Source organism: Fringilla coelebs, assembly GCF_963513975.1.
Source record: "Fringilla coelebs genome assembly, chromosome: 7".
Taxonomy (NCBI): domain Eukaryota; kingdom Metazoa; phylum Chordata; class Aves; order Passeriformes; family Fringillidae; genus Fringilla; species Fringilla coelebs.
The window spans coordinates 16,414,905-16,427,190 of record NC_140035.1 but is presented as its reverse complement, the minus strand read 5'-3'; the positions used below and the strand labels follow the sequence as shown (position 1 = coordinate 16,427,190).

Sequence of the window (12,286 nt, the reverse complement as noted above, 5' to 3'; positions counted from 1 at the left end):
TTTTAAAGAAAAGGGTACATTTAAGCTACCAAAAGCAGATTTCCATGTAAGTATCTGTTACATACTTCTTGCAAAACTGCAGAAATCAAACTCTGCCTCCTGCTCTCTTCAGTCAATATTCAAAAGATCATCTAAGCAGTGTGAAACTGAGGAAGTGTCACTGAACATGACCCTGATGCATCATCTACAGAGGTTGCATTTTAGATTTTGTGTTACAGCTTGTGATTGCTCATCTATCTAAAATTTGGCAACAGATGGATAGTATTTTTTTTAATGCATAACACTCTTCTATCCCTGTCTCAGCACTTAATACTACTGCAGGCATCTTTTCAACAGAGATGTGCAGTTACAATCAATAATATGTGAGCTGATGTTTCTGCTCAATAACATACAGCCACTTAAATGCCCTTCTGAAGTATATTGACCCCTGGAGAGAACTGCTTAAGTATAACCATCTTCCCTATTGAAATGGAGTTATTTGCTATTCAGCACAGCTGGGACTTGAGACTGCAGAAGCAGATTCAAATAGAGATAAAGTCTACATGCCATGCTATTAAGGGGACAAGGCATCTGGAAGGCTTAGCAGTGATTTTGAGTAATTTGTCCATTTAGCTCTGTTCTAATAAGATTGACATTATGTTACCAGAAATTAAAGGAGTTTGTACTTTATTTATTGTAGTGTCTTCATTACAAGGTGATAATCCCAGTATAGAATAGCTATTAAAAGCAGGATGTTACTATGAGTATTTCATAGAAGAACCACTGTAAAATGCAGTTCAGAGAAACTGGGAGTTATTTGAACATATTGGGACTTTCCCTCTCTGGCCTTCCAGGCAGAAGAGAGGCAGCCAACACTTTCTGAGATGGGGTGTTAAATTAGTGCAAGCTAGAGGTAAGGGAAAACAGTTATCTTTATGTATAGTGTACTTTAATCCAGCAGGCCAAGTCTTGGAAATCCTGTTGGCTTTTCAGTTGTCTTAATGTTACAAAACCAGAAGGAAAACATACAAAATACATTGATGTATTTTAAAAAAGTTACCAATGCTAGGCAACCAACTAATAGCAACAAAATATCTTCAGTGCAAGAAAAAACATTAGGTATGCATGTACATATAGATGTATGTATTTTTTATATATGTAATTTTTGTGTAGTTCAGAGTTGGCAGATGGATCAGGGCTTGGGAAATGGGGTTGAAAGTGCCCTTATATGGCAGTCCTCAATCTCATGGTTTTCTAGACTGGTGGCTTCCTTGAGGCATCATCTGTTTAAACTGAGTGTATAAGACTTGGTTAGCAGCCTTCACCAGAAATGAAATTGAAATGCAAGAATAAATTAAAGAGTAATCTTGTGCAAGTATGTAGGTTTGTGGTATTAATAGGCGTCTGCCTATCTGTCCAGAGAGGAGGTAATCTCACACTAGCTAAGCCTGTAGCCAAATGATAAATTCATTTTGATTTGTACTGTTCTGACTAAACTAGAGAAAAAACGTATTGGGAAGTGTAGATAAATGATTTTATTTTCCCTTTGCCTTTTCCTTAATTCCCTCCCACAAGAAAAAGAAATATGCTTAGGGTAGCCGAAATAATGGACAATGCATCATCATGTGCTGACAATGACTGAATTTGGCTTCCTTGGATGGAGGAGGAGGAATTGAAAAATAAAATGTCTTCAGGTACAGAGACTCATTTATGCTCCCAAGCTGGTCTCTACTGTTTAACAGAGGGAAGAGGAAAGAGTTATGAATAACAAGAGCTGCTCTGTTATGTCTTCGTAGTTTTATTCTTTCAAGCTGTTAGTGTAGGCTCTGCAAAATCAGTGAGGCTGAAATTTGCCAAGATTTATGGTTGAGTGTGGAAGTACTGCTGTACTTTCAGATTAAAACAGCAAGCAGTGGTAAATCAATACGTGCACATCTGCGGACCTGCCATGAGCTCGGCTTATAAATACATATTAGCATTCATCTGGGTTAATTTCTCATCCTCCCAAATCATTGTCCTGGGCAGTGTTCCTTTCTCAGTATAAAGAAAAGGATAAAAAATCACTGGACTGTAGAAACAGCATTTCAGCTTTGTAATTTGAACCTTTTTGGTACTTTCTTGCTATGCTTGCAAATGAATTATTATTTTTAAAAAAGCTGTATCTTTTGTGCCCATGTGAAACCCTATGCTCTCATGTCTTTTATATTCTTTCTGGGAGCCACAGAAACGATGATAATTTATTTGCAAATAATAATATTGTTTCAAGCTTTCAGTTGGGTGAAAAATGCAGATTTTTTTTCAGTACATAATTTGTGTCCATTCTGTAGCACTAGGGTAAGAAAACAACAGGGTGAGACCATTTGCTCTCTTAAAATAACATGGTTTTGTTCTTCCATCTTATAACAGTAGGAAACTGTAACCTCTTCCCATGTACTGGAATAGCCTTGTCAGTAGTTGAATTCCTAGTATCTTTTAGTTGAATTTTTTTCTTTTTTTTTCCTGATGTTGTAGCATTTACTGGCAAGTTCTTGTTTGAATCATCTTAATGTTAGTTGATTTATGATAATTTATGATAATTCTGAGATTTATTGTTTGACTATCTGAATAACTGCAAACTATTTTCATGCAAAGGATCCTCAGTTCCATGTCTTATGGTGAAACTTTCTGTAATGCTTTCAGTGGAAGAGCACTTCACATAAATTACAATATTCTATATTAGAAGCAGAATAGTAGCAAATTACTTTCTAAACCATTCTATCTGATTTGCACACATCACTGCATATTTAAAAATTTTTCTCAAAGGAACAATGCCACATAATTTATAAGGAAAACCAGAGTGGTCTTTCACTCTCATTGGTTAACAAACTCAATAGATCTTTGGCAGGAAACAGCACTTTTAATGTCAACCAGCAATTGTGTCCCTGCAAACAGATGTTTGAAAACCATAACTCCGCATAGTTTACACATGTAAAAATACTTCATGTCTCTGTTTTTAAATGGGTAAAGAGAAAAATCTTCTAAAAGTGTAGGCAAAAATTAGTTAGGAAAAATCACTTTAGTTTTGCTGTGCTATAGATTTCATAAACTGTGACGATTATGATAAACAATTTCCTTTTCTGAAAGAATAGACATTTGTTTTAATGCATTACTGTGATTTTTATTTTCTTTCTCTTCCATTTAGGAGTAAGCCAGCTATGATTACTGAGACAATACTTGCACTTCAAAGTGTGTCAAAGAGGCAAATCTGTTTGTGTTTCTGATAGGTTATTTATCCTGCTTAACCTATAAACTGTAAAGTAACAAGGCTACTGAACTGACAGATAGCCTAGCAGATGGTTCAGAGATTATGCAAAATCACCTCAGCTTGTCAGAAGTCAGGTTGGGTTACTGCAGGGGCAGAGGCAGCAAGAAGCACAGAACAGGATCGTTTTTCACAATTTGTTGCTTGAAATTCCATTTTTCTTCACAGCATGTGACATCCTGTGTCTACAGTTAAAATTTGCAATCAACAAATTTAGGGCCGGCATGTTTGCATTCTGGCTTTTATAAGAGTCATTAGGTTGATGAGAATCAACCTAATGAGTCTGTGAAATATGAAAGCTGATCTCCAGTGCAGAGCAAGAGGTCAGCTCTGCCACTTTAGCTGCTATTGCCCTCTCCTTTTTCAGAGTCTGGAGCTGTTGTCTCTCCCTACCATAACGCTGAGCAGCATTCTCTTGTTAGCCTATGGAAGATTAAATGGAAATTAGGTGCCATATGTTTAGTAGTAAAAATCATGTTGCAGCTGAGCAATGATAGGCCAAAACTGAGGGCTTTGACAAAAATCTCTCCCTGAAGAGAGGGTGATTATTAATCATAGCTCTGCCAAGTATCTGAATTCACATCCTCAGTGGAGCAGCTGAGGCTGCAGATACTGATAAACTTGTCAGAGCCTAGAACAGAAGTTGCAGGTTCATCCTTCAGAATTTGCCTTTTTCTTTCTTTTAAATTTAAAAAAAAAAAAAGAGTCCCTGAAGCCCTAATGTAAAGATTTTTATACTTATATTTTTAAATCTCTTTTTAAATTGATTGTGTTTTTTCTCAGAGTAGCATCAGCAGAATTCTTCTGACAGGGCATAATATGAGAGCCTTCCCCTCCAGCTCCAGAAGCTTTTTGCTGGGAGTGGGTGTGCATGTGTGTGTGTGCATACTTAGATTATTTTTATTTTCCCCCCCCCATGACTGTGTCGTCATCGTACTGAAGTATAACTTTTTTAAAGTACTTCTTTTTAACATATTGCAACATTCTTAACCTTATAAAGTAAAATTAAATAAACATGCCCTTACATATTTGTTGATTTTAGATTGACAGAGAACACACCTCTGCAAGCAGCTGTTGAAAGTCTGTTCATTAAGACGCTAGAAAGCCACATTGGGAAAGCTGCTTTAGTGTCAGCTGTGATATTTCTGAAATGTTTAAAATGCCCAGAGACATTAAAATGCAAAGCCTTCCTCAGCTGTGCAGGACGATGTGCAGTGGGTCTTGCTTGAAGATGTTGTGCAGTGGTTCTTGCTTTTAAAATAATCAACAAGTTGTGGATCATATTAATTGAAAAACCTTTGGAAGTTGCAATAAAAATAGCTGTAGGATGCTAACAGGACTTTTTCCTGTTGAATTTCAGTCAGCTTCTAAGGAATGGATAGAGGTTATTCACATCTCTACAAAGCAAGAACAGAAGGAAGCAAACATTTCCTGATTCTAAAAACATATCTTCCCTGTCCCCACAGCTTATCTTTGTCTGAACCAGGAAATAACTACTCTTGAGAAAAACAAATTGGGTAGCTGAAAAATAATAATTTCCAAAATTTTTTTTGTGTGTCACTGTCCATTAAGAATTTGAATTCCTGATTATTTTTAGTTCTAAGGAGCATTTACGTTTGTGTAGAGCCTGTACACTACAAGCCAAATACCTATTCATAAAATATTGATTTTTATCCATTGAAATTAATATTGTCCAAGAAACTTACAAGGCATTTGTTCACACTTTACTAAATTGTGTATGTCCATTGTATAAAGCATCTAGTCCTGTGAGGACAGACAATGGTAGGAGAGGAGAAAATATCTGGTCTTGCATCTGGTTTTGCTGCTTTTGATTACTTGTCAGGGAAATCTGGAATTGTAACCTAGTGAGACTGAAGAACAGATTATTTGTAGCAATAACAGTAGTTTGCACTGTGGAGATGTTGGTAGTTGCATTGGCAGTGATGATGACATACACTGATTCTTATTGAAAACAGAAATTAAATTTAAAAGAAGAGTTAAACACAGACATCTTGTGAAGAAATCTTTGCTGATCTTAATGAAGAGTTTACAGCAGTATATAAGAATATTGATTTGTCAGTAAAGGCAATGTTCCTAGGAGCCATGGCTGTTTTGGCTTTTTTAGTTGGGGGATCTTTTTTCAGGTGGGTTTTTTTTTACTACCCAGATCTCAAAAGTAGTCTTTACTTTATAGACAGAATGTAATTTTTGTAATTTTGTCAAGACAAAACAGTAGTTGGCTTTTATAATAATAAATTCTAATTTATTTGGAGGTATTATTTATCTCCCAAATAAAATAATAATAAATGGGAATGAGAACTATTTGGATATTTAGGTATTTTGAAAATACCATCTTTCTTCTGAAGTACAGAGTCAAAGGGACAATTATTAAGAAAGGAAGGAATTAGCTTTATGTCAAAACCACATGATCATTTAACACCATATCATCAAAAGAACACTTTAATTTAGACACTCAAGTAAGTTCTGTTTTGCATATAGTGAAAAATATGATCTATGTGTGAAACAGGGCACATCTAGTGGCACTGGTTAACCCAGTGGTTGAATATCTGAAACTAGGGAAGAAGACTTTAGTAAACCAAATAAATTAGCCAAATCTAACAATTTTTAAACAGAACTCTAGTATGTTTTGAAACATACTAGACTAAAGCTAGAATATCCATACACATTAACTTGGAAAGTAAAAATATGAAAGTATAACTGCAACTTTTTATGTAATGTTTCATTATGCACTTAAAATGGTTGGTCCAGCTTTTGTTGGCAGATGCTTCCTATGTTCTGGTTGAAAACCTTTAGGTGCATGATGGCCTTGAAGCAACTGAGTATTCCAAAGAGTTTCTCAAAGAACAGTGTGTCTTCCAACAACAGAAAACAAAATACGGACAAAATGTTCTCAGCAATGTTTCCTTCTGAACGACGGCATAGATGTGGTGAAGAAGAATTTAAAAATGGAAACCATATGGTTTGATTCTGTTCTTAAAACTCAGTCTTCTGCTGGATTGAATAAATTTCTTTATCAAGGTTTTGTGAGAAACATTTACCCATAACTAAAGAGTGGGATCAGAGTTGTCTATCACAAAGACTAGCAGTGTTGTATTGACAACTATTTTCCAAAATTCCCCATACTGAACAAGTGAAAATTTGATACATAGAGACACAAAAACTCCCTGTGTTTTTCTAAGCTTAAAAGGGACCAAGAGCTTAAGGTTCAGTACACCACTTTCCCAAAATGCAGCAGCGAGGCGGAGATATGGCAGCCAGATCAAACTTTTTATGCTTGGGTTTTGATCCAGGAGAAAAGATTGATGGGGCTGATCATGTTCCCCTGGCTGTGCTTTTGGCTTAGGAATGCCCTGAACGCGGGAAGACCAGTGAGGAGCAGGAGCGAGCTGTACCAAGTCAGCTCTTGCTGACAACTCCCTTGGCTCTTTTTCCCAGGGAATTTTCTTTGCTCCTCCTGCACCAGGTGTTACAGAGGAACTGGGAACTCCAGGAGAGATTAGTCCTTCCCATGGGCTATTAGGGTTTTTCCTTGTCAGGTCTCAACTGAGATGGATGTAATGGCTTCCACCCACTCTACCAGCAGGATAGATGGTGAGGTGGGTTTGGTAGTAAGACCATCAGTTGCATATAAATGTTTTGAGTCACAGTGTTCAAAACAGAATACTCTGTGTTTGGGGAGGTGAGGATCCTAAAATTTGCACATCACTGATTTGCTGAAGTCCATGTTTGTTGTGTGCATTGATTTAAAGTCATACTGAAAGACAACATGATTTCATTTCAAACAAGAATTTGCTGCATTTAGAGTGTGTGCAAGGTACCCACTGACCATGCTGTGTTGTGAATGAGGCCATCTTGAATAAGATTTTTTTGTTTGTTTTTGCTGTTGTCTCTTTTATATTTAAAGCTGATTTATAGACTAAGCAGGCCCACCTGCTTTTTCTTTTTAGTGTTACTATTAATGTACAGGAATTGCTTATGAAATATTTCCTTTGTGCATTTTCATCTAATTACTTACCCTAGTCAAAATTACAATTTATTTTGATGGGGGTGTATTCATCAGCTGCATTTTATTTTAGGATTAATTGATCTGCTCTCCTATGTGACACTCCTTGCCGGATCTGTTTGTTGTGCTCTCTCCAGTCTTTGAGACTCCTGGTTGACCTCCTGTCAGAATATTTTGTCTTCAGCCAGGTTCTCTTTCCTTTCACAATTCTACCTTAAAGTTAATTCATGTACTTGGAGCCACTTACAAGTTATGAAATCCGTGTCTGGTTTCACCACACAATTCTGGATCTTAAAAATAAGAGTGTTCCATGAAGGGCAGTGATAAGATTCTAAGATGTAAAAATAAATCTATAATAAACACAGAAAATATGCAGCATTTCTGTATATCAGAGGAGTTTTGACAGCACTACAGTAATGCAAACTGTAACAGCAGGATCTCTAGGAATGTTCTTTTATAGCTGGACTGGACTTAGGCAAAGGGAGATCACTGTTCATCTTCAACACAAAGTTCCAGACAGTTCAGGATGGAGGACCTAAGCACCATTTAAAGGCAAGGACTTTCCACAGTAGCAGAGATCCTTCTGGCATATTTTTGTCCAAGTCAACATCTTGTGGTAAAGAAATCCTTCACAGCAAAAGCTGGAAGACAGGTTGAGAGTACTGCAAAGGGAAGCACTGTAAGCATGGTGGTATGAGGCATATTAAATTATGTTGTGGACACAGATTTGAACAATTCATTCCAGACAAACCTTATCAAGCCTCTCGCTGCCTGTTCTTACTGTACCTCCCCTAATGCACACAGAGATAAGTTCTTTCAACACTCAAAACAGCACTTGGGGCAGAGACTTCCAACGATTTCATTCCCCATTCTTTGTCATGCTCATGATGGTGTCTTTTCACGCTCACATTTCCACATATGTTCATCATACTGCCAGATGTTCAAAGGGAGAAAAACAAATAGTGGTTCAGGTTGATTCATGTACTTGGTTTTCTAAAGACCCTTTTCTTTCAGCATTGTGGAGATTGCCAAAATCAGGCTTCAGATATGTTTTAAAAGCCAAATGTATCCCTAGCTATTTTGCAGTGAATCTGTCAGGATGATTGTTTGCACTGGTTTTGGCCATGTTGCTGAACAATATGATTAAAAAAATTATGTAGTGGTGCTTCACTTCAAATCTTCCACTTCAAAAGCATGTAAGAGAAAGGTATAGTGCAGTGTTTGACATCCTTATTGCCTGGCATTAGATTTTGGGGCAGCATGAGCCAGGTGAGGGTTATTTTTTCATTTCTGCACTGTGAGGATGTATTTAGCAGTAGTAAACATTATCCTGTTAAGCAGCTGGGCTGCATTTCTTCCTAGCTTGGCTTTGAACATGTTTCTTCTTTATCTGCTGTCCAGCCAGACATTTGTGTTGGTGTTCTGTACCACAATTGTATCTCGTGCAGTGGGTCACAGGCAGTTGCTGAGCACAGCCCTGTTAATCCCATATCCAGTGCACCCTGGCAATTATTTACCTGCCCCTTACCCAAGCCCTCTCTTTCTCAATGTGTGAGTTGATATTGGTACAAGTGCTGTGTAGAAAAGAGACACAAAGCTGAAAACATCTTTCCATCTCTAACATAATTCAGACTGAAGAATGTGTTAAAAGCACTCAAAAGAAAAAAAAAGGAACTCTATTGCTGTTGAACATGAGTTTGATGTTATTTTGGGGAGAAAAATAACTCGCTTAATAAGAAATATGTAGTTGCTTGTCACCAGCCAGATTAGCAGTTATTTCTGAGGACTAGTACTTAATTTAAAAGAAAGCATGTTTTAAAAAACTGTTTCAACTGAAAGGGAATGAGCAAACACCAACTGCTGTAGAAGTGATTCTGCCAGCCATGGAACAGTCCTTTGCTGCAGGTACAAAATCTTACCAAGCATGCAGTGAGGCTGTGGAGCAAGAGAGAACCCTCAGGAGATGCCTTAGACAACTAGATGTATATAGGCTTTGAGAGGAGTTAGGATCTTCAGGCAGGACCTAAGAGATCACCATAGACATCTTTGGAATACAAATTTCCTTTTGCTTGCAATAATCCTTTCTGTAAGCAGACAATACGTACCAGTTTGTGTCATGACTGGTGTGTTTTATAGCTCATTGATTTCTGCAGGGTCTTGATTGCAGTTGCACCCAATAAATGAGCAGTTGAAGACAGGAGCTTGTGTTAAAAGCAGAGTGTAACGACTGTAGAATTCAAGGGGAAGAAAAATTTTCACAGTGGTCATAATTTGAAGGAAGCACTTGGGAGAAACTGCAAGGAGTGATTCCCCTGGTATCAGATCACGTGCTGGGAACAAGGAGGGGGTGCATCCTGCTGGCCAGGCTCAGGGTGGGTAAACTGCTTTTCTGTGCCTCATGGCATGAGTGGAGAACAGCTCATACATGGGAGGGAAAATCGTAGGAGAAATCCTGGCGATAGCTGCTATTGTTACACGGGTTCCCAGTTTGTTCCTAGACTCACACTGCTGAAATTTCTTGGCAGCCTTCCACGGTGGCTGGTTCTTTGCAGGAGCCATGCTATCTAGGACAGTGAATAAATCACTAAGCCATCTTTGCACAGTGGAGGGTAGCCCACAAAGTTTCTGTAAAGAAGAGCTGTGCAGAGAGCTGCTCATGGGCTGCTGAGCATCAGCAGCGTGGGCTGGAGCAGTCCAAGGCAGCCCCCAGCCAGCTGGCCGGGTCGCTGTGCTCACAGGGCTGGGGTTCCTCACCACCACCACTTTCTGCACTTCCAAAAACTGACACAGTAGCAGAGACAAGATCATCCTTCAGGGATTTTTTTTCCCACAAAAGGCTATGTAGCTCTTCACTTTAAGAACTTTTAGGGAGCCTGATAGGATATGGAGAATGCTGGCTGTTGAATGTCATGCTGGGTGCAAGTGCCCTGAGCAGTTTGCTTCTCTCATCTATAGCACATGCTTTTACTCTGCACTCAGAAAAATTCTGGAGAAAAAAAGTTTTGACTTAAGGGCTATAAAGCTTTCTGAATGGAATGACAGATTTGGAATAAGGAAGTGCCTGCTCCAACTACTATGCACAATTTCTGTTGCTTTATTACAGCTTCTAAAATGGTAAATTGAGGTATGCACGGATTTTCATTGATGCTTGTATGTTTTTAGGCTGTAGATGGATAGTTCTATTTTATATCAGTGTAGATGCTCACAATTTCAGATAAAAGAAGGAAGCACCTACCTCATGGCTTGTGTCCTGGGTTTACTCCCTTGCAATTATTTGAAGCCATCCAAAAACTATTGCATAAACAGCAGGGTCTTGAAACTGGTCACAAAGAGTGATAGCTATACTGAAAGGTGTATTTAAATGCTCTTTGTGGGGAAAGTACTTTATAAATAGGCTTTCCTTTTGAATAGCTCTCACTTTGCAAGTGAACAGTTAATTGAGTACTCTTAACAGACGAAGCTTAATTTATTAGGCTTTGAATACAGTTTGAAGAATTTTAACACTAATACAGCTACTGCAGAAATGGAGTTAGTTTTCTTTTGACATAGTATGTTTTGAAATTATACTCACTCTGTTGAAGTTCTGTTTAGCAGGTAAGATGATGGAAGTTCATTTTTCCCCAAATTCCCTTTTTGCATACTGATAACCCTTCTCATAATTCTGCATTCTTGCACAATGATAGAGAGCCTCTTAGCACACAGTGCATAGATATATCTGCTAGTGTAATAAGTTATATTATATTCTCAAGTGAAAGCAAACTCCTTTTGCATCATTTTTCCCTTCCATGCTCAGGGCACCCTAACAAGTGTCATTTACAAGCAAACAGGAGGATGTGGGAAGGAGCTTGGTAAACCTGTGCTCCATATGCAGGCCAAAAGAATTGCTGTTTTTAAATTGAAAGTGGGATTTTTATTCCAAGGGCAATTGCAAGCAGGAACAAATTCTACTCTAAAAATGATCAAGACACCTAATTCTGATAAACTTTGCAGAGTGCTTCAGAAACAGTCATTGTTCTTATAGCTGGGATTGCTGTCCATCTGTTTCCCAAGCTTAGTTGCTGAGATCTGTGTGCTCACCTTTGGGCTGTGTAGCAGACTGGGTTTACCACGTACTGAGAAGCTGAGAAATTGACAGTAAGAAAAAGAAAATTGAAACTTTCATGAGGGATGTTTTTATTTTAGTTGAAAGTGCTTATGTTTACAGAAACGTACAGATTCTTTTTTGACAACTTTGTTGATCAGCTTTCTTTAGTCTTCCACTTGTCACATTCCAGAACAGAATAATATTAAATCAGATGTAATATTTTTGTGTTTGTCAGTTGGGGTTTTGCTGGATTTTTCTCTATTTTTTTTTTTTCTCTTTCCATACTGTGCTAGCCAGCAAACCTACCACTGACAAGGCAACTGGTCTGCTCTAACTGGTCTATATACTGAGAGAGTCCCAGCTTGTATCCATAACTTGGTGTCTTATAAATACCAGGATTTTAACTTCATGGAATTCTTTTCTATAAAGCACTCTTTTCTGATTTATTCTGTGCTGCCACTGAGAATATAGAACAAGATCATGCTTGAAATTGTTGATGTTATTTGGCATTTCCATTTTCATATGAGTTTGCATTCCATAATTATAGTCTATATAGTTTCATTTTGCATAGAGTAAGGGATATAAAATAAAGTGATTTGTGTGTTTGTTATAATAGGATGTTCTTTTCTCATTTTCCTTACACATGTATAATTCATTTTAGGTATGGGAAAATTGTATCCACGAAGGCTATTTTGGACAAGACTACAAACAAATGCAAAGGTATGTATATTTTCCTTTACACTGTGTTCCCCTGAAAGTCGTAACTGATTCTATGAAGTGCATTAATCTTGTATTTTAGGTTCATTTTACCTTTGTTGGTTTGGTTTGGGTTTTTTCCCCCATTCTTGCTCCTAAATGAGTTTTATTCTTGCTGCTGGTTGGTGTATTCAATGCATTT

The 12,286-nt window shown here is 37.7% G+C and overlaps 1 protein-coding gene across 3 annotated transcripts in view; it reads left to right on the top strand.

Annotated features, from left to right (window-relative positions):
• The window catches only part of RBMS1 (RNA binding motif single stranded interacting protein 1), a 143,114-nt gene that overhangs the window by 90,216 nt on the left and 40,612 nt on the right, over positions 1-12,286 (top strand). For all 3 annotated transcript variants that reach the window (XM_084209593.1, XM_084209594.1, XM_084209592.1), the window contains exon 3: positions 12,050-12,108. In XM_084209593.1, the coding sequence (XP_084065719.1) occupies positions 12,050-12,108 (59 nt within the window). The remainder of the gene's footprint in view (positions 1-12,049; positions 12,109-12,286) is intronic.